The following is a 22943-nucleotide window of genomic DNA, read 5'->3' as shown; positions in this document are numbered from 1 at the left end:
AATCAATTTTGTGTGGTACTGAGTTCTCTTCTGTTGAGTAGAGGAAAATACGAACATATTTATATTCATATCATTTCTAAATTCAGAATTTTGGCATTACATTCATCTTAACGTTTGAAAGAAATAGTGACTTGATTTCAAAGAAATATGTTTTCCACAAAGCACCAAGATACTTTGAGACAATATAAATTCAGATTATTTTGTTTCAAAACATTGTGTGTGAACTCTATTTACCTAAGTTGTAGGGGCTGATTAGCTTTTGTTTTTATAGTTTAATGAAATATTGTATCATGAAAATTCTTTGCTAAATCCATCTTCAATACAGAGTAATAATTATTTGTTTAAAAATGAAATAATCCAGATTCCTGAATTCTGACATAAAAATAGAAAACACAAAATAAGCAGATCATTTGTGGAAAAATCAGTGGGTTGATGTTCAGATCATTTGCCACTTACTGTTCTGAAGAAAATAAATTTTGGCAATAAAGGATAAGCGCAGGAGGAAGTTGATAAGCCGCCAAGCTTGTTTGGTAAAATTCAGTGAGATTATAATTCAGTTAGATAAATGTACTCCAGCTTCACTTACCTGCTTGATCTTACCTGTATTCTAAGACTCCCTTAATGACCAAAAATCTATTGACTTCACTCATGGTTTTCAGTAATGATTACCCTTCTGTAGCTTTAGTGGTTGGAGTATTAATGAACCACCATTCCTTGTTTCAATTATAACTGGTTGATTGCTTATGTCCCTTGTTCTAGCCTATCAATTTCCGTCCAGTGCTTCTACTTTTAAATGTGGTGGTAATGATTTTAGTGATTACCATCAAAGCACTTAAATATTCTTTAATCTTTGCCTCAAGAAACATTGCCCAACAGCTAGCCAAGAAATGAAAAATATATGTATGCTAGTTTGTATGCAATGTAGAAATGTCCCTTGTATAAAAATGTAATGCTGTTGCTGCCTTACTTTCAGGATTAATGGGAACAGTCATTTTTCTGGCTTATGCTACTGTGTGCATGTGAATACATATATTTGTTTTTGCAAAGGAGGGCTGGCATTTATTCTTTAAAATGGCCGACAGTAATTTTATTTTCATAAAACAATGCATTTTTTATGATCAAACAAATATGTACTCAAGGATAACTCAAGGAAGATAAATGTTGGTCTATCACAAGTAGCACACAAATTGCTGGAAGATCTCACAGGTCAGGCTACATCTCTAGAGGGAAATAAACAGTCAACATTTCAATTGTCTTATGAATCCTTTGCAATTCATAGACTAACTTGAACCTATGCTCATTTTAAATGTCTCAGATAAAATAGGTCAAATATAATGAAATAGTTAAAGCATTTTAAAGTTTACAATGGTAGTACCTTAAAAGTAAATTAGAAATGTAGAAACATAGAAAACCTACAGCACAGTACAGGCCCTTCAGCCCACAAAGCTGTGTCGAACATGTCCTTACCTTAGAACTACCTGGGCATACCCATAGCCCTCTATTTTTCTAAGCTCCATGTATCCATCCAGGAGTCTCTTAAAAGACCCTATCGTTTCTGCCTCCACCACCGCTGCAGGCAGCCCATTCCATGCACTCACCACTCTCTGCGTAAAAAAAATTTAACCCTGACGTCTCCTCTGCACCTATTTCCAAGCACCTTAAAACTATGCCCTCCCATGCTAGCCATTTCAGCCCTGGGAAAAAGCTTCTGACTATCCACGCGATCAATGCCTTTCATTATCTTGTACACCTCCAGATTGATCCAGAAATATTTATCATAAGCCTTACTGTAATCAACTGAAGGTTTAGTCAATTGCTCTGCTTCACAATTCTAGAGCATTTCCAAATTTTATCGTGCTCCTGAGTGTGTTCTTTATACAGGTCTAAATGCATGTGATCTTGACCTTTTTTCAGAATCATCTTAAAAGATAAGAAGGACTTTGATTGCTCAAAGCAGAAAATGTGCAGTCATTAGAAAACTGCAGGATTGGGAAATGATAGTTGGTTGAATGATGAATGAATGTAGGTTTGATTCAGTCCATTAATCAGATCACATCATGTGGCACAATTGATTCAAGAGACAATTTTGTAATGAATCATGAGGAATAGTACATTCTAAAGTAGACTTTACAAACCACTTTCAATGCAAAATTAAATGCTGTAGTCAGAGTACAGCATTTACTACCATATACTACCGTGAGATTTGTTTTCTGGCAGGCATTCACAGTAAATAGAATAAAATAGTAGAATCAATGAAAAACCAAATGACAGAGATGAACAAACAACCAATGTGCAAAAGGCAATGAACTGCAAATACAAAAAGAAAAGAATAATATTAAATAAATAAGCAATGTATTCAAGAACACAAGTTGAAGAGTCCTTAAAAGTTAGTTGATAGATTGTACAATCAGTTAAGTATTGGATTGAGTGAAGTTATCCCCTCTTTTTCAAGAGCCTGATGGTTGAAGGGTTATAACTGGTCCTGAACCTGGTGATGTGGGACAGTACTCATTCCAGCTGGCAGCAGCGAGAAGAGTGGGCGTTCTTGATCATGAACGTTGCTTTCCTGCAACAGCGCCTCTTGTAAATATGTCAAATGGTCAGGAGGGCTTTACCTGTGATGAACTGGATTGTGTCCACCGTTCAAGGACATTGGCGGTCCCAAACCAGGTTATGATGCAGCCAGTCAGTATACTCTTCAATGTGCATCTTAGAAGTTTGTCCAAGTTTTAGATGACATGCCAAATCACGCAAACTTATCAGAAAAGTAGAGGCTCTGTCATGCCTTTTTTGTAATGATAATTACATGCTGGACCTAAGACAGATGCTCTGAAATGTTAATGCTTAGGAATGAGTTCTTGAAGCTAGATCCTGGGCCACCAGGAATATCTCAAGCTACCTGAAGAAAGTTCTAACACCCAATTAAACCATTCTCTGAGATCTACTGGCTGTCAAAATTATCAAATGAGCTTGAATGTATGTGTGATTCATAATTTTTAAAACGGTTTAATCTTTAAAAGAGTTGCAAGTATTTATTGGAATTATTGGAAAATATTTGTTAATTTAGAGGTGTTTAGTTATCTTAACAATTACATACATTTAATTAATTCCAAATAATGTAAATTACTTCAAAACTTGCGCCTGTCCTTCACAACTCTTCTTCTCCATGGAAATGAATGGGCTTGTTGTTGCTGCATGCGGACTAATATGGTGCAAGATCAACACCAATATTTTCTGACATAATTGCTTTAGAAACTGTAGGCAATAGTAACAATCATGAAGATCTTTTAGGAGGCTTGTAATGTTTATGTGAATATGAAAGTTTTACAGAAGTAATTTATATCAATCTAGAGATCTCTGAAAAATAAAATTTCACATTAATGATTGTGATAGTTAATGAAGATAGAGTTGATCTGTATGTTGCCACATTTATTGTATTTGCTTCTCTTTCAAAATATATTTTGTAATTTAACTACTTTTGGTGAAATATGTCATTTTTGGGTGAATATGGCAGGTTGTGTAGTAGGGCGCCCTTTCTCTTCTTGAATTGTTTCTCTTAAAGTTAGAAATGGGCGGGGTCTGTGTATTTAAATAAAATGTCATCTTTGATCATAGGTTTCAGATAACATTATTTTACACATCTTAGTTTCTAAATTATTTTCCTTCGAAGCACCATAAATATTTGAAATACCTGCCTTGATTTAGTGTTTAAAAATGTTCTTTAATAATATATGTATTTGCCTCCTGGTCTCCAGTTATCATGGTCTGTCCTTACAATATGTACAGATATAATTTTATGTTTGTTAGAAACAACAGGAAGACATCAGGCACTGGAATTAGCATGCAAAAATTGACCTTTTATGTTGAAGCTCAAAACTGAAATAACAACAGTTACCTTTCGTTTTGATGCAGTATTAGTTGAGGCTAAAATATTTCAGATTCCACTTCTATAATGCTGTTCATTAAGAATTGCACTCTGGCTTTAATGCTGTCAAAAAAATAACATGTTTTGCCATGATTAAATAGCAGAATGATAGTCGGTTCAGTGCTTTTCAGAGAGAGGTTGAATCAACTTTTTACTGCGGAAACAATTCAGAAGTGATGCTCTGTGAGGAGTGCTTGCATCCCGCTGAGTTGTCAACTGGCACAAAGCCAGGCACGCAAAGGCTTGTCATCTCAGGCAACAGTTAAAGCATGTGCATTGTAAAAACTGTCCTGTCATGCGTGATTTCATAATTGAAAAACATACCTCGTTACAAAAACTTGGTTGGCTGCTTGATTACATTTTTGCTCTTTTTTTTTTGCTTTAGTTCTTACTACTTTGCTACTCTTGTTGGAATTTGAGATAATTTTGGCATAACTTTCCACATGATTTGGACAGATTGAACTACTAGGTATGCTATTAGCTCAAACAGAATTTTTGAAAGAATTGTATTTTACATTAAAAGAGACTCTTACGAATTCCCTAAGATGACAAACCTATCCATTTGTTGTGTACTGTATTTAATTTGGTTGAATGACTCCAGTTTAAGTCCATCAAGATTTAGAAAGTATGATCTAATGGTAAAAGATGTTGCTGCTGATATTACAGAAGTTTAAGTATAGTGAAATAATTCTGCTATTGTACATTAATTTTGAAAAAAGTACTCTTTTTAAAACTGAGAACTTACTTGTAACTTACAGATGGTTATGTGTTATCATTTAAGACTGTAAAACCATAAAGCATAGGGGCATAATTAGGTTCAACCATTCAATCATGGCTGATTTATTTTCCTTCTCAATCAATTCTCCTGCCTTCTCCCAGTAACCTTCATCACCCTTATTAAGAATCTATCAAGTACCTATCAACCTCTGCTTTAAGTATACCCAATAACTTGCCTTCCACAGCCATTTGTAGCAATGAATTCTACAGATTCATCACCCTCTAGCTAAAGAAATTCCTCCTCATCTCTGTTCTAAAGGGATGTTCTTTAATTCTGAGGCTATGTCCTTTGGTCCTAGACTATTGGGAACATCTTCTGCATGTCCACTTGATTTAGACCTTCCAATATTTGTTAGACTTCAATGAGAAATCTAAACTTCATTAAGTACAGGCACAGAGTCATCAAAAACTCCTCATCCTTTAACCCTTTCATTTCTGGGATAGTTCATGTACTCCTGTTCTGCACCTCTCCAATGATTTCACATCCTTTATTAGATATGGACCTAAAAATTGCTCACTACACTCTAAATATAGTCTGACAAATGCCGTATAAAGCCTCAGCATTACATCCTTGCAATGTATATTGGTTTCAGATTTATTCCTCCAAAAGCTGATTATTTGTAAACTGTAGTAGCTACACATTTTGATATTTTATGAATGTACATTTTAAAAAAGAAGAGACCTACATTCATTAAGTATTTTCATGTTTCATGATGTTTTGGAGCTCTCTGCTACTAATTAAGTACTTCCTATATTGGATTGTTGTCCTGTGTGAAACCTGATGGTCAATTTGTGCCCAGTAAGGTCACGTAAAGAGCAATGTGCTAATGAACAAATGACCTATTTTGATTTCATTGTTTGAAGTCTAAATGTTGGATCATGGCACTGATGTAAATGACCTTGCAATTTTTTCCAAAATAATTATATAAGGTACACTTTTAAGAATTGACATAGGTTTTATATCTCCAAAAATGACACCTCCAACTGCCACAGTACTTATAGTATTTATCACAGTAAATGATCACGACTGAAAATAAAATGGAAATAATAAAGCGATCGGAAAGAGGTGAAACGCCATTGGTCATTAGAAAAGTGTTAGGCTACATTCGGTCAACGATTGGAACAGTTTTAAAGGATAAAGTGAGAATAATGGAGCATGTGAAAGACCCTGCCCCGATGAAAGCTACAATTATTACTAAGCAACACAGTGGTTTAATTATTGAAATGAAAAGGCTATTGATAATTTAGTGGCTAATAATATGTTTTACTATATGTTAAGGATTTTTTCCTTTTCTTTTTTTTAAACCAAACAGCTGTTTTTTTTCTGGTAGTGGGTTTAGATTTTTTTGCATAATAAAATTATCTTTTTTCAATATTATGTTTAAATTTAATTTATATGGATATGGGGATAATGAGACTATATTTATGATTCCAATATATTGTAATCAATATATATATTATATATCCTACTGTACTCTGTATTCTTTTATGTAAGAAATCAATAAAATATTGAAGAAGAAAAGATAATTTGGTTAGACGATCAAAATCAGCATAATATGCCTATTAACCTTACTTTAGTGCAAGAAAAGGCTCAAAGCCTTTCAAATGATTTAAAAGCTGCACATGCAACAAGTGAAGGTGATGAAGAATTTGTTGCGAGTAGGGGTTGCTTCAATCGTTTCAAAGTGTGGGCAAATTTACATAATATTAAAGTGCATGGTGAAGCAGTGAGTGATGATGTAAGTGCTGCTAGTGATTTTCCTGAAATGTTGAAAAAAATTATTGAGGAGGGAGGTTATTTGCCAGACCAAATATTTAATGTAGACAAGACTGGCTTATTTTGGAAAAAAATGCCATGGACCTACATTTCAAAAGAGGAAAAAAGTGCACCAGGGCATAAGGCATCAAAGGATAGGCTAATGTTATTGCTTAGGGGTAACGCCTCCGGGGATTTGACTAACTGACACTAAATAAGAACCATATGTACCTATTCCGACTTACCTACAAATTCGACTTAAAGACAGATTTAGGAACAGATCTTGTTCGTAACCCGGGGACTGCCTGTATATTATAATGATTCTTATTTTGGAAAAATAAATTTTCTAACCTAGATCTAAGCTCCGAAATTTGTTAGTCGTTTGAAATAATTATCCTGTAAATATGTGGTCATACAGGCCTGGTACTGTTGACTGGAAACTTAGAAATATTTGCTCAAATCCTTCAACCCTATGCCACTAGTTAAAGAGATGATTGCTGATTTGTGACCAATCTGCATATATCTCCATTGGTTTACAAGAATCTCTCTGTCTCAGATTCAACTGACCAAGTGTTAATTAACAAATGTAGATGCCACCTTTTGTGTGAAGAAATATTTCCTAACTCACTCTTGAAAATCTTAGAAGTAATTTTTTAAATCATGCCTTTTGATTCTGGACTCCAGATGAAAGTTGTTTATGTTGCCTACCCTAACAGTTTTTCTTGATGTCTTGAAGATTCAATTAAATCTATTCTGAATTTGTGTAGTTTCTCCTCTTAATTTATCCTTCGGAATCTATATATCTGTATCCTTTGTAAGGTGTGTTCAGAACTGCTTATTACTCCAGATTTACTCTAACTAGGGTTTTGTACAACAGAATTCGTGTAGCATAATCCATCCTCGCATTTAGTAAAGAGGTTCTCTTACTCATTACCTCAAGGCATAATAAATGGCAATTTTTGTAGTCCCAAAACAGATTTCTAACTTCTATGCTTATCTAGTTATCTTTGGATTTTTTTTAAATAGTGGAATGGCATTTGCAATTTTCCAATCAAGTTAATAAACTGAGAGAAAATTGGAAGAATATTTTTAGTGTTTCCACAGTGTTATTTCATTAATCCATTATTGCGTGAGATAGAAATTATCTAATTGTGGTCTGTCACTTTGGTGTTATGTATTTTTCATCTTTATAGTATTTTAAATTTGTGAATTTTGGTGAGACTCCATCCCTTATTTAATATTTTGGGTGCATTGTTAGCATGCTACACTCTTCCTCTTCTTGCAATACTATTAATTATTCATTATTATTAAGATATTTCTTATTTTCATTTTGAAATTCAGTTATTAGCTTTCAAGGAATTAATATAATTATGTTCTTTGCTCTAATAACATTGTAAAAAGTGTTTATTGTAGATTTAATATCCTTTTCAAATTTCTCTTTCTATATCCTTTTATACCTCCTATCAAATGCAACATCTTTTTTTTCTTTTGTTATCAATCTCTCCACTCTGGTTGCTGGATTGGAGGTAAATTGTGCATTTTATATGCTTTTTCTTTTCGTTCTAGATTGTTCTTTATATCTTTAGTTGTTTTGTCAACTTTTTTGTTAAATTTTTCATTGAATTATTCTCTCCAATCCAACTTTATGATGATTTACTTAACTTACTAATAGTTGTTTAGTTCTGTTAAATGAGAAAGAAATCAATTGTCAATATATGACATTGGTAAAAACATGTCATGGGAAGTAATCTCTTTTGAAGTTGAAAATAAGAGCCAGTCAGTTTAGGGATGTCTTAAAATAAAGAGCTCTTACGTTGTTTAGGCTTCTGCTGCCCATGATGCACTGATCTGAGGAAAATAAATACAAAAAACTTAAAGGACTGTTGCGTCTGTGTACTCTTCCTATTGGAATGCTGTTTGGTGTTTGGAGCAGGAAACAAATTTGCCACAGTCTTATTTCTTTCTGAAGAAGTATAGAGGGTGGAGATGATCTTGCTCACGTTATTTATTTCTAGTGCCTAGAACTGAATAAACCCTTGAAGCAAAGTAGAGGAGTTTTAAATAAAAACATTATCTGATTCATATTGAAAATGTTTTAAATACATGTGAAATAAAATAGTCAAACGTTAAACACCTTTCCATTTAAAGCAAAAAGCTAAGAGTAATTTTGACTGCTGAATTGTCTATTTACAAAGTTCTAGTGAATTCTGAAGGAAATTTGATTTGAACAGTGCTTTCATGTTCTTGTTTCAGGTTCTGTTGAATTTGAAGAATGTAACATATCCAATGCTTTAGAAGGTAAATGTTGTGCTTTTATTAAATACTAAGATGTCACTTTGCTTAATGTGATTGGAAATTAATACATTATTTTAATATGTTAATATTGCATGCTAATAAGGAAAGTTTTCAATAACATTACATAGTGCCTTACAATGCTCACATATTAAATAATGGATTCTTTCTTAATGCTACTCACAATTCGGATTCTTTTATCCCTTTATCATATTTCTCCTTCCCATCACTGCTTTCCTCTTCCCATTGCATAGCATTCTGCTTTTTCATTCTTTGCTTTTCCCATCTGATCTGTTCTTTATACTCTGATATATCGCCGTCTCACAACTTCAGCTCTCTCCCTCTTCTTTCTGTCTGTTCCACTCCTACCTTCCCCTCTTTCTGTGTCTTCTACTTCCATGCTCCCCCTCTCTTCATGACCTTTACCCACTCTGCCCTCACATCTTTCTTTGCTATAACTATACTTACCCTGCTATTTTCCCTATTTGTCTCTCTACTCTGCTTTTCCTCTCTTTATCCACCTCTCTTCTGCTCTCTACGCCCTCCTGTCTTTTTCTCCCCACTTCTCCCAAAGACAAAGCATCTTCCTTGGACCACTGAAATTATTTGTTTCTATTTTTGTTTAATAATGCAGTTAAATCTGCAAATATCATGGTTGCTCTTTTTAATCCCTTGTCACACATATGCTCTTGATCTTGATGAGTCATGGAATTAGATGTTCATAAAGTTATTCTTTCAAATTCCTGACAGTGATAATCTTTCTTGCTCTACACAAAGCCAGAGATGACTTCACACAGCATCATAATAAGATTTAATTTGCACTTGCCTTAATAGAGATTTCTTTCTGTCATCAGTTTTTTTTCTCTGTACTCCAAGCACAATATATTAAAATGCCTCATTTTACATTTACTCACCAGGAGCTCATTTCTTATGTCTGTTCTTCCATATCAACAAAATATAGCTGACTGTAATGCTAAGAGGAAAATAGGACAAGGGTAGAGAAACATTTTTTTTCTTTTCCTTCTCCACCTTGCACTGATGATACCATAGCCTCTGCACTGTTGGAAAATGGTGCCTCTTATGCCACAATGCTGTTTATTGACTTCAGTTCGACATTCAGTGTGATCATACCTGAGAAGCTGGTGGGTAAACTGTCCTTGTTGGGTCTCAACACCTCTCTCTGTAACTGGATCCCAGAGTTCTTGACAGAAGGACCACAGTTAGTCTGTGTTGGGAGGACATCTATAACTCCATCATGCTGAACACTGGCAGGGTTGCGTGCTCAGCCCGCTGCTGATGCATGACTGTTTTGCCAAATCCAGTTTAAAACCGAATCATCAAGTTTGCTGATGACCCAACAGCGATTGGCCTCATCTACAATGAAGACAAGATGGCATTCAGAGAGGAGGTAGAGTGGCTGGTAGAATGGTGCAAGCACAACAACTTGAGATTCAATGTGGACAAGACCAAAGAGATGACTGTGGACTTTTAGGAAAATGCAGTCTGATCACTCCTGATTGTACATACATGGCTCCTCCCATCCGTCCAATGATCTCTTGAACTCCTTATCATCAGGCAGGAGATACTGTAGCATTAGGACAAGAACTGTTAGGATGGGAAATAACTTCTTCTTCTTCCAGGCCGTAAGACTACTGAACTCCCTACCACCATCCAGATTTCATCACGTGTGAAGCACCAGTGATGTAATACTGTTTACTTTTTAACTTGTATCATATGTGCATCTTATTATTTGTTAATTTATTTGTGGTAATAGTAGTTTATGTGTTATGTGTACATATTGGTCCAGAAGTACATTGTCTCATTTGGCAGTGTTACGTATTCAGGCAACAATAAATATATATGAGTTAGGCAAGGGTTTTCATAACAAATAACACTTTTATTAAACACTGAAAACCAACCCCCCAAAAGTAAACAAACATTAGCTCAACCGGAATTCAGCTGCTGTGCGGCAGACTCACAGTTCTTAATAGCGTTGCAATTCAAACAGTTCTTAAAGCGGTATTGAAAAAAACAGTTCTTTAAAGCGGTATGCCGAAAGTTCAAAAGCTCACAGTCCTTTTAAAAGGAGAGACTTTTTAAAGCGATTTAAATTCTCTTCCACGTCGTTGTCCTTCGATTCCCCCGGCGTCGAACTTTCCCACGAAGAATTTTATGATAGATAGATAGATAGATAGATAGATACTTTATTCATCCCCATGGGGAAATTCAACTTTTTTTCCAATGTCCCATACACTTGTTGTAGCAAAACTAATTACAAATATAATGGCTTAAAGGTACTGACCTTTCTTCCACACTATTCTCAATCTCCCGCTATCCCAGCGGAGATTAACACGAGAACAGTCAACGAAATCCTTCCGAATGAGGATCAAATAAGGTCGAAGCCAATCCACCTCGAAAATCGATTCTCCTCGATCTTTATCTTCCAAATTCTTATCTTCACTCTCCACCAGCAAAGAACCCGCTGGCAATGAACTTTTAAACTTTAGGCATTATATAAAACTTCATTTTTCAACTAAACTGCTTCATCACATTAAATCACGCAGGGACATGTAGTCATCTTGGCAAATCTAGCCACGAACTGCCCCACCTGACAGGGTGGGTCTTCCTTTTATACCCTAAAAAAAAACCTGTCACATGACCTCTACTGGCGGGAAAATGACATCACTCCACCACCAAAGACCATTACCTCAAGTCCAGTATAACTTCAACCCCAGTCACGTGACAAGGGTACCACTGTCACGTGTCATGGGTACGTAACAGCAGTATGCACATGTACAGTTGAATGACAATAAACTTAAACTTGAACTTGAGATGTTTTCCATTCTGCAATTGCCTCTCCCTTTTCTTCCCTACCCATTTCTTTCTTCCCCTCTCCACCGTTTCTCACAAGTACTCTCCCATTTTACTCCTTCGGCATCCACGGAAAATGAAGAAAACTACAAAGGGGATGGAGGGCTCTTATCATCCATCTTGAGAGACATGGAGAACTATTTTAAAATAAATTATTCCACTCCCCTTTGGAAAGAACATCTTAAGTACTCATTTAGCATCATCTCTTGGATAGTTTGGTTCTGAGCAGACCAATTAGAGTCATAGTACATTACTGCACAGAAACATGCCCTTTGGCCCATCTAGTCCATGCCAAACTATTCCTTTGACATGTACCTGCACCGAATCATAGGAACATAGAAAATAGGTGCAGGAGTAGGCCATTCAGCCCTTTGAGCCTGCATCGCCATTCAGTATGATCATGGCTGATCAACTCAGAACCCTGTACCTGCTTTCTCTCCATACCCCCTGATCCCTTTAGCCACAAGGGCCATATCTAACTCCCTCCTAAATATAGCCAATGAACTGGCCTCAACTGTTTCCTGTGGCAGAGAATTCCACAGATTTACCACTCTCTGTGTGAAGAAGTTTTTCCTCATCTCGGTCCTAAAAGGCTTCCCCTTCATCCTTAAACTGTGACCCCTCGTTCTGGACTTCCCCAACATCGGGAACAATCTTCCTGCATCTAGCCTGTCCAATCCCTTTAGAATTTTATACGTTTCAATAAGATCCCCCCTCAATCTTCTAAATTCCAGTGAGTATAAGCCTAGTCGATCCGGTCTTTCTTCATATGAAAGTCCTGCCATCCCAGGAATCAATCTGGTGAACCTTCTCTGTACTCCCTCTATGGCAAGAATGTTTTTCCTCAGATTAGGGGACCAAAACTGCACACAATATTCTAGGTGTGGTCTCACCAAGGCCTTGTACAACTAATCAAATTTTTTTTTGTTGCTGGATTGAATTTGTTGAATGTTGTTTGAAATGCAGGGGTCAAGAAGACTAGAAAGAAAACTTTTGGAATACCTGGACGAATGAAAAGAGACAAAGATACAGATTCAGTGTGAGTTCATGTTTTAATGGTTTGCGTACAGCAGTTTATTGTAGCATATAAGCATAGGAAAATGGAAGAGGAATGTGCCATATGGCCCATTGAACCTGCTGTTATTTGATAAGTTCATGGCTGAACCTCTACCTTATTCGCTTTCCTACCCAATTTTCATATCTGTTTCCAAAAGTCTTGAACATATCTAACTAAAGAACATCCATAGCCCTCCAATTTAGATAATTTCAAAAGTTTACAAATAACTCTGTAAAGAAAAGGAGTATCTCCTCATTGTTGTCTTTAAAGTTTGATTTTAATTTTGAATCATTGCTCCCTAGTTCCAGACTGCCTCTGATGGAAAAGAGGTTCTTGTCTACTCTGTCAATCTTTTTCAGAATCTATATCATGCAGTGAAATCCTCTCTTATTCTTCTATGTTCCATTAAGGATAAAGCTTAGTCAGGTGTTCTTTCAAGGACAACTTCATCATCCACCATCCCAGAAATTGATCTTATGATTTTATACTGGATTAACTCCAAAGCCAATATGGAGATCATATTTTCACATAGTCTTCCAAATGTAATCACACCAAAGCCATTTACAAACTCAGGAAGGCATTCAAAACCAAAATAAATTGCAGATGTTGAATCTTCTGAAATAAAAACAAGAAATACAAGAAATACTCAGCAAGTCATCATATGATGACCTTTCATCAGAAAATTAGCCATGATACAAATTATGTTGCTTGAGGAGCTGTCATTTGCAACATGTATTTCGCTGCCCTTTCATGGTACATTTACCTCTACTATTTGTGACATGTCTATCTAACATATAAAAAAAAACTGTCAACTATTTAACAGGAATATCAAAAAGTTAATCTAATGCAATAATTACCCTTCATTTTAAGAACAGTTGATTTACAAATTTATGCAATCTCAGTTATTTAGCTGAATATCTAGACTATAACTCACTCTTCATTAAAATTCAAATTTTTCCTGGTCAATAAAGGCTGAGGTTATTTGTTTAATATTTTTTTCTCAGTGTGAAGTAACTACTACAGCCTCTCTAGATTTTATTCTATTCCTTTCTATCTGTAGCCAGAAATGATTAGAATATTGATGTACTAAGCTGAGATAGTTAGATGCATCACACAGCCCCTCTACAAAGTGCTAGCATAACCCCATTTACATCTCCGGGTTGTGAGGTAGTTATGACATCAAGAGCTCAAATATGAATTAATTTGTTAAATACGGTATTGTATATTAAAAATAAAGGTCTCAAGAATAAATGTAACTTCTGAAAATATTAGTTTTTATTTTGCATATTCATGATTAAAATATATACAGTAACTGTAATTTCACTCTGTTTTATTTCTCTGACAGGGAATCTCCAGATGCTGATTCAGTTGTAAGTAGACTAAGCAAAAGTAGAAATCTCAAGGGCCATAGGACCATGACAGCAAATACTATATTTAGTAAATTGATCAATTTTGAACACATGCTACAAATATATGTTTGCAGATTACCATAGTTAAAATAGAGCAGTAGAATTTTGATGATTGACCAAATGTGGCTAAATTTTTCACTAGAGGCAAATACATATATAGATGTGAAAATAGTTCAGTTTGCTTTCTGGCTTTGTAAAGACCACAGAAAGAAATTATGAAAAATCCTTAAAAATAGAGTTCACTCTGTAACTTTGCTGGATCCTCTTGACAATGGAAGTTACAGGAAATGAATAGTTGATTTCTCCTAGTGCTTCAAATTAAAGATATTAGAACTTTAATTATTTGGAACTATAGGGTTAACTATAAGATCGTAAATAGCCCATTGAAATGAATGAGAGAAATTTGGAGAAAGTATTTATCTGATTTAATTAAGTAAAATGCTTTTAAGTGTGTCTGTTTTTAGTCCGAATTGGGTTTATCATTACTGACATACGTTGTGAAATTTATTGTTTTATAGCCACATGGTGCAAGACCTGTAAATGTCTCTGTTACTAAAATAGATAAATAATACAAAAGAGGAATAATGAGGCAGTGTTCATGGATTATTCAGAAGTCTATGGTATTGGGAAGAACTTGCTTACTATCACCTCTACTGGGGTGTAGACCATGGACAGCAGCTTGCCAGAGTCCTCTGTCATGAGCCACTGTTTCAAGTTGTAGCCCATCTTCTTGGTGTCTTCTAGGCAAAGATCCTTCTTTTCCTAGGGATGAGGTCTTTGGGACTCCTGTTGGCATTTCTGTAGCTCTGGGTTTTTACGGGGTGGTGTTGCTAACTCCATGCCCAACCCTCTTCCTTTTGCAGCTGGGCTTGGGGCTGAAGATGATGGAGAGAGGGGAAGAAGCTTATTCCTAAAACACTGAGTGTGGGTCTTCAGACTCTTGTACCTCCCACCGTATCTTGGTAATAAGAAAAGGGCATGTCACACCTGGTGAGGACCACTTATGATGGAAACTGCCTTCTTGGAGATGTCCTTGTTGGTGAGGAGAGTTGTGCCTGTGATGGAGCTGGTTGAGTTTACAACCCACTCTAGCCTCTTGATCCTGTGCGTTGGAGCCTCCATAACTGGTAGTGATGCAACCAGTCAGAAGGCTCTCTACCACGTCTCTATAGAAACTGCTATTGAAGTAGAATAAATGACATGCCATCTTAGTACATATATACATGAAACTATTACCCTTTCCATCACTGACCCCTCAAGGAGGGCTAGTGAGTGTTCTCCTGACATTGACAAATATTCATTAAAAACAACACTTTTGACAGCCTCACTGATTGTCAGTGTCATTCTCTCATCAAAACCAACTTCCCAGCAGAAAACTGCACTGCAGACTATACTCTGAAAGACATTTATACAGGTACATGGATAGGAAAGAATTAGACGTGGGTCGAAACAGGCAAATGGGATAAGCTCAGGACTTCGGTCAGCATAGACACTAGGCCAAAGGACTTGCTCTCTGTGCTAGGCAATTCAGTAACATTTATTTAATGAAAAGACAGTTTCTGTAGAATAAGTATGCTCAGCCCTCCACAAAAATAGTGTTTGCTGGTAGATATTTTGTATTTTTATGCACGATTTTAATGGTCTGATAGTAAGTGGCAGAGATCCAATTGAAAAAGATGATTCCCATTATGGTTAACCATTATATTTTTCTCTTTCTTCAACAGAATATGCCAGAGGTGGATGAGGAGGGTTACTGCATCAAGCCAGAAGTGAATCAAACTAATATCCTTAACCTGAACTTACTAATGTTGAAAATTATTGTTGGGCAGTTAATGAGGTTCACTGTAATAGTTTGTACATGTTAGTCAACAAACTACTATTCAGAATAAAGTGCAGAAATGTTGATTTCTAATTGATATATACAGCTGTGAAAAAATCTTTTTTCATGAAATAGAATTCTCCAAATTTGATATTTAAACAACTAATTTTTAATTTCTTTTCCCCATTCATTCAAGTAACGCTTTCTAAATAATAACAATGTACTGTTTCAAACTTTTCTCTCCCCTCCTCGCAGTGTCTCCTGAAGTTCACTTACTATTAATATCTAAAAGCAGTATTCTCTGGTTAGTCCTGCCATAGAATAAATTTTTTTTATATTCTAGCAGTTTCTTGCTTCATTTTGAACACTTCCATCTAAACCTCCCCCAGCTACTTTTGATACGGAAGAGTAAACTGACTTTGTTTTCACTTGTGAGAATGACACCTCTAAGGCAGTGACTTCTTTCCTTAAGTGTGGTATCTAGAACTGAATAAAATATTAGCAGCACAGACCTACACCTTGTTTACTTTCCCACTCGAATCCCATATCTCTTAAGTTCATTATTAACCAGAAACTTTTCATTGTCAGGCTTGAATGTACTCAGTAAATGAGCAATCACAAGAATCTGAAGAGGAGAATTGTAAAGAATTGGAATTGGTTTATTATTGTTACATGCACTGTGATACAGTCTAAAGCTTATCTTCATACTGTTCAAACTGATTAATTCATTACACAGTGCATCGTGATAGTAAATCAATAACAGAATACAGAGTGCAGACAGACAATAAGGTGCAAGATCATAACAAGATAGATTGTGGGTTCAAGAGTCTATCTTATTGTCATATGGAACCATTCAATAGACTTATAACTGCAGTGTAGAAGCTGATCTTAAATATGGTGGTGCATGCTTTCAGGCCTTTGCATCTTCTGCTTGAAGTGAGCAAGGAGAAGAGAGAATGTCAGGGTTGTGTGGCATCCTTGATTATATCAGCTACTTTACTGAGACAGCAAGAAATATAGACAGAGGCCACGGAGGGGAGGCTGATTTTTTTGATGTGCTGAGCTATGTCCACAGCGATCTGCGGTCTCTTGCAGTCACAGGCAGATCAGTTGCTATACCAATGCTTTGATGGATCCACAAAGGATGCTTTCTATGGGGCATCAATAAAAATTGATACAGATTGATGGGAACATGCCAAATTTCTTCAACCTCCTAAGGAAGTGGAGGCTTTGGTGAGATTTCTTGGTTGTGGCATCTGTGTAGTTGGATCTGGATAGGCTACTGGTGGTGTTCACTCTTAAGAATCTGAAGCCCTTAATTTCAACATCTTTAATGAAAACAGGACCATGTCCACTGCCCACCTCCCTTCCTGAAGCTAACAACCAGCTCTTTTATTTTTGACGACATTGAGGGAAAGATTGTTGTCATGACACTGTGTTACTAAGCTCTCTATCTCCTTCCTGTTCTCCGTCACATCCTTATTTGTGACATGGCCCACTTTGATGGTATCGTCCACAAACTTGGAGCAGGAACACAATGTACAGAGTGTAGAGTAGGGGGCTGAGGGAACAGTCTTATGGGATGTCAGTGTTGAGAATAATTGTGGTGGAGATATTGCTGCCTATCCTAACTAATTGTGGTCCACTGGTCAAGAAGTCGAAGATCCAGTTGCAGAGGGAGGAGTTTTGTGATATGTTTGCTTGAAATTATAATTTTGAAAGTGGACTTGTAGTTAATAAGCAATAGTCCAATGTCCCAGTTCCTCGCATATCTCAGTTCAACACTTTATGCTGAACTATCTATTGGATTTCTATGCCTTCCCACTATGGGAAACAATAACTTGGCATCTGTCCTATCAGTCCCTCTATCTCGTATACCTCATCACCTCCCATTCTTTTAAATTCCAGGGATTATAGTCCAAACTATAATGTGTTGGCGCGTGGCCTAGTGGGCAAGGCATCAGACTAGTAACCTGAAGGTCACTGGTTCGAGCCTCAGCTGAGGCAGCGTGTTTGTGTCCTTGAGCAAGGCACTTAACAACACATTGCTCTGCGACGTCACCGGTGCCAAGCTGCATGGGTCCTAGTGCCCTTCCCTTGGACAACATCGGTGGCGTGGAGAGGGGAAGGCCTGCAGCTTGGGCAACTGCCGGCCTCCCATACAACCCTACCCAGGAACCCCAGGCGTAGATCCATGGTCTCTTGAGACCGACGGATACCACCACATAGTCCAAACCTAATATAGGATAATTGTCTCATGCTGTCTTGTTTCCAAGGTAAATGTATCCCTCATGAGATACAGAGCTCAAAACTGCACAAAGTACTCATTCTGAGGTTTCACCAAAGTCATGCACAGTTTAATTTCTTTTACAGTACTGTGCAAAAAGTCTTCAGCACATGTATATAGCTAGGGCGCCTAAGACTATTGCACAGTACTTTATTTCTCAACATGGAGCAGAGAATGAGTTTGTAAATCTGGCAGGAGCGAAGTATATTGGGAATGTAGAGATTGGAGCACTGCGGGAGGGCTGTGCAACAGGTGGCAAAGAGGGAGTGCCAGGGGTATGGGTGGATGGCTTGGGTGCAGGCACACCCATCCCTGGGACATCAGGCAAGGTCATTTGATTCCAAACAATTGCTCATTGCAGAATGTCTCAATGGTGCTTGCTGCTCCCTCCCCTCTCTCTTCCCTTTTTCCCAATTATGATTCCCCTCTCCCTGTCCCCTTCCCACTCTTAGTCCACTCTAGAAACACTTATCAGAATCAGATTTATCATCACTCACTGTGTCATGAAATTCGTTGTGTTTTTTTTTGCAGCAGTTCAGTGCAATACATAAAAAATTACTGCAGTACCCTGCAAAACACTTTGGTACCTAAGTTGCATATATGTGCCCAAGACTTTTGCAGAGTTAAGTATTTTCCAGCCCCCTTGTATTAAAAGGCAACTCATGGGTCTCAGCAGACTCACACATTCCTAACTATTTTGTGTTTCCACATGCCTGTTTTCCTAATTTCTTAAGTTGGAACACTAAAACTCTTCTCTGTACCAGCATTTGCCAGTTATTGCAGTTTTAAAGTTGTTTTTCTATTCTTCTCATGAGAAGTGTATATCCTTATTCTTCATTTTGCACCACTTTCCCCACCTGTTTCACCTGCCTCAATTCTTAAGGAGACATCTTCTATTAGTTCATTTTCCTACCTAGTTTTGTTTTATTAAGAAACATGGATGTGTTTCATTCTTTTCTAGCATCCATGCCATTGACATAAATTGTGACAGCTCGTCCCAGTATCCTGTACACTACCTGGATGAATGGTCTTGGCCCGAAACATCAACTCTTTATTCTTCTCCATAGATGCTGCCTGATCTGCTGAGTTCTCCAGCATTTTATTTGTATTATTTCTGTATCCTAGCCCTTTTCAGATTTGCCATCCACCCTACGGTCTTCGATCACATTTATAGAATGACATATTTTAACTGAGTTAGGTCAAAGGTCAATGTTCTTGTATCAATGTATAATGTGTCTCCAAACTTGCCTGGCTTATGGTCACATCCTGGCCACTGCCCAAATCTAGGCTACCTGTTTGCTGACCAAAGATGCATGACTACTTTGTGGATTATGGTGTTTAGGTAACTTTTGCCTTGCCCGATATATATAGTTGAGATTTCAGCTTTTGAGAGGGTTGCAGATGATGCAAAGAATCATTGCAAATGTAGTTGCCAAGCATCTCACTGATCTCAGCAAGCTCTCACAATTTGCAATATTTCTCCTGCTCTGCTATTTCATATCCTAGAAGATTTCTAGTCACTTGATTTTTATATCAACTAAAAGGTTATTAGTCCTTTGAAAGCATTTTGTGTTTTTAAGAGTGAAGTAGCTAGCACATTTATTAAGAAGTGATGCTAATACTCTTTTCCACAACAGTTTGTTGCATAATAGTAAAGTAGTAAATGGTACAGCTCTGTCATTGGAACTTGATCATTTTGTCCTCAGAACAGTTAGAAGTTGTTGTTTAGGGCTACAATCTCTGTAGAGTTATAAATTTGAACAACTTCTTGTTCCCTTAACTGATGCAAACATGCCAAAGAAAATAATTTTTATTCATCAAGTGATTCGGGCTCTGATGATGAGGAACCCAAAAAGTTCCATGTCCAAATTAAGCCCATGCAACCAAACAATGATGCAAACCACACATTAGAAGAACTGAAAGCTTCCATTGGGAATATTACACTTTCTCCTTCCCCATCTGTAAGTATTTTATGTTTAAATATTAATATTTTAACTAACATTAAAAATTACTTACTGGATTTTGCAGATGCCACAGTGGTTAGTGGATCTCTTTACAGCGTCAGCAATAAATAATTGGGGTTCAATTCCTGCTGCGCCCTGTAAGGAATTTGTACATTCTCCCCATAACTATCTGAGTTTTCTCTGGGGGCTCCAGTTTTCTCAGACATTCCAAAGACATACCGTTAGGGTTAGTGAGTTGTGGGTATGCTGCGTTGGCACCGAAAGCTTTGTGACACTTGTGGGCTGCCCAGCACAATCCTGGCTGATTTGATGTGACACAAACAAAGCATTTCACTGTATGGTTAGATGGACATGTGACAAATTAAGCTAATCTACATTCATTCACCATTTATAGTGTAGTTTTGTAACCTTGTTTACACAATCAATAACCAAAGTTAGTGATAATAATAAAAGCATCCAAGATCTGCTTGTGTTGCTCAGAAGAGATATTGTTAGAAGTGAAACATGATTTAAAGGTAAATATGGAACTTGGAGTCAACTTGCATCAAATAAATGTTGTATGTTTTCGATGCTTGTCTGCAGTTTTTTAATTTATCATTACTAATTAGCGTCCAATATGAAATAGTTTAATTTTTAAATGTCCCCTAAAATAGCCAAACAAACTGCTTGGTTATGAACTTCTGCAGTTTGTGAACTCAGCCCATTTCTTCAAGGGCAAATCGAGACAGACAATAAGTTCTACCCTAAAATGCATTAAAATATCCTGTGCCATATTTCAGTTTTTGTTTTAACTATCTGATTTGATATTTTGAATTAGCTTAAATTAGGTTCTTTGTCATCCATTATAACTGAATGTCAACTTGTACCTTTCAAACCATTAGTGATTCTGGTATATCTGAAACAAAAATTGTTATAGCATCAGTTTGGATAGTTATTTGTGTTTCATGAATTTTAGGGGTCGGTTTCTATCGATGTCACTTGTCTCTGCATTTTCAAACTGGTCAAGTTTAAGGGAGTAGAGATTACACAATTATGTTAAATACTAAAAAAGTCTTATTCTCCTTAACTGGAGATGATCAATTCCTTATGGTTCTTCGAATAAATCAGTTGTTAGTGTTAGTTTTAGGTTACAATTATGCACTTTCTACTAATCAGCTCAATGAATTTTGTAATGATGAGGGGAAATGTTGATGAAGAATGAAAAGTGAAGCTGCAGAAGAATTAATATACCTGTAGAAATACTTGCTAATAGTCAAAATGACTTTTATTTATATCAGATGTTTAAGTTAACCCTGGCATGCTTAATATTTAGCCTGAATTTAACGTGTATTTGGTCAGTATATTCTGAAGACTAATGGAATAATCATAAGGGCATAAGAAATAGAAATGGAAGTAGATTGGCTCCTTATGCCTGTTCTGCTATTCAATAAGATCACTTCTATATTTTCCCTCAACAGTACTTTCTTGCACTAACCACATATTTCTTTAATATATGAAAAGAAATCAATCTGACTTGAATGATAGTGACTGTGCCTCTGCAACCCTGTTGGATAGTGAATTCCAAAGGTTAATTTTCTCTTGGTGAAGATGTTACTTCTCATATTTGTTCTTATTTTGAGACTTAGATCCTTAATTAAGTGGATAACAAAAATATATTGTTAAAATCTTTCGACCATTGTGATTCATTTCTTGCCTTTATTTTCTTAACTCTTATTATTCATTTTCTCAATGAAAGTGCTTAATTACACATCCTTAAATAAAAGTTATTGGAACAAAAGCAATGTAGTTTTTAAAATATATTTTTTCAGAATCAGTTTTATTATCACCAGCATATGTCGTGAAATTTGTTAACTTAGCAGCAGCAGTTCAATACAATACATAATATGGAAAATAAATAAAATAAGTATATTGAATAGATTAAAAATTGTGCAAAAACAGAAATAATATATATTTAAAAACTGCTCACTCTCTCCACTTCTGATTCCTCTAAGAGGATTGGTATGTGTTCCTTCATCTTACCCTTCCTGAATTCCACAATCAGCTCTTTCATCTTAATGACGTTGAGTGCAAGGTTGTTAATGCAACACCACTCCACTAGTTGGTATATTGCTCCTGTATGCCCTCTCGTCTCTATCTGAGATTTTACCAACAATGATTGTATCATCAGCAAATTTATAGATGGTATTTGAGCTATGCCTAGCCACACAGTGATAGGTAAAGACAGAGTAGAGCAGTGGGCTAAGCACACACCCCTGAGGTGCACCAGTGTTGATCTTTAGCGAGGAGGAGATATTATCTCTAATACGCGCAGATTGTGGTCTTCCAGTTAGGAAGTTGAGGATCCAGTTGCAGAGGGAGGTACAGAGGCCCATGTTCTGTAACTTAGCAATCAGGATTTTGGGAACTTAAGAACTATCAGATCAGCTCAGATCTAGTTTTTAAGCACTATTGGCAGAGGATTGAGAATCCAAACAGATGAATAAGGTCTGGCCATCTGTTCTGCTCCAGCTTAAGTGCCAATCATGGGCCACCTGCACTGTTCTAGGATAGTGGAACTTCTTCAGATTTCCCAGTTCCAAGGCTCATAAATCTGTCTGGGACCTGATCTAGCTAAAATCGGACAGGGAAAAATGTGGTTGAGGAGCGGACAATAAATGAAATGTAGTTTGTAGTTGATTAATTCAGTTGATTTAAAGGTATTTTATTTTTAACTACACCTGTTGTATTTGTTCTTTTAACCTTTTATTAAATGTAGTATTTTGTCCCTTAGTGTTCAGCATTATCAA

General features: G+C 36.4%; 1 protein-coding gene across 4 annotated transcripts in view; it reads left to right on the top strand.

The window, feature by feature from the left end:
• The window catches only part of fcho2 (FCH and mu domain containing endocytic adaptor 2), a 204209-nt gene that overhangs the window by 89539 nt on the left and 91727 nt on the right, over positions 1 to 22943 (top strand). For all 4 annotated transcript variants that reach the window (XM_073048321.1, XM_073048322.1, XM_073048323.1 and 1 more), the window contains exons 9-13: positions 8712 to 8756; positions 12588 to 12660; positions 14024 to 14048; positions 15812 to 15871; positions 19987 to 20154. In XM_073048321.1, the coding sequence (XP_072904422.1) occupies positions 8712 to 8756; positions 12588 to 12660; positions 14024 to 14048; positions 15812 to 15871; positions 19987 to 20154 (371 nt within the window). The remainder of the gene's footprint in view (positions 1 to 8711; positions 8757 to 12587; positions 12661 to 14023; positions 14049 to 15811; positions 15872 to 19986; positions 20155 to 22943) is intronic.

This window comes from Hemitrygon akajei, chromosome 6, assembly GCF_048418815.1.
Source record: "Hemitrygon akajei chromosome 6, sHemAka1.3, whole genome shotgun sequence".
Taxonomy (NCBI): domain Eukaryota; kingdom Metazoa; phylum Chordata; class Chondrichthyes; order Myliobatiformes; family Dasyatidae; genus Hemitrygon; species Hemitrygon akajei.
This window is presented reverse-complemented; position numbering and strand designations above follow the sequence as displayed.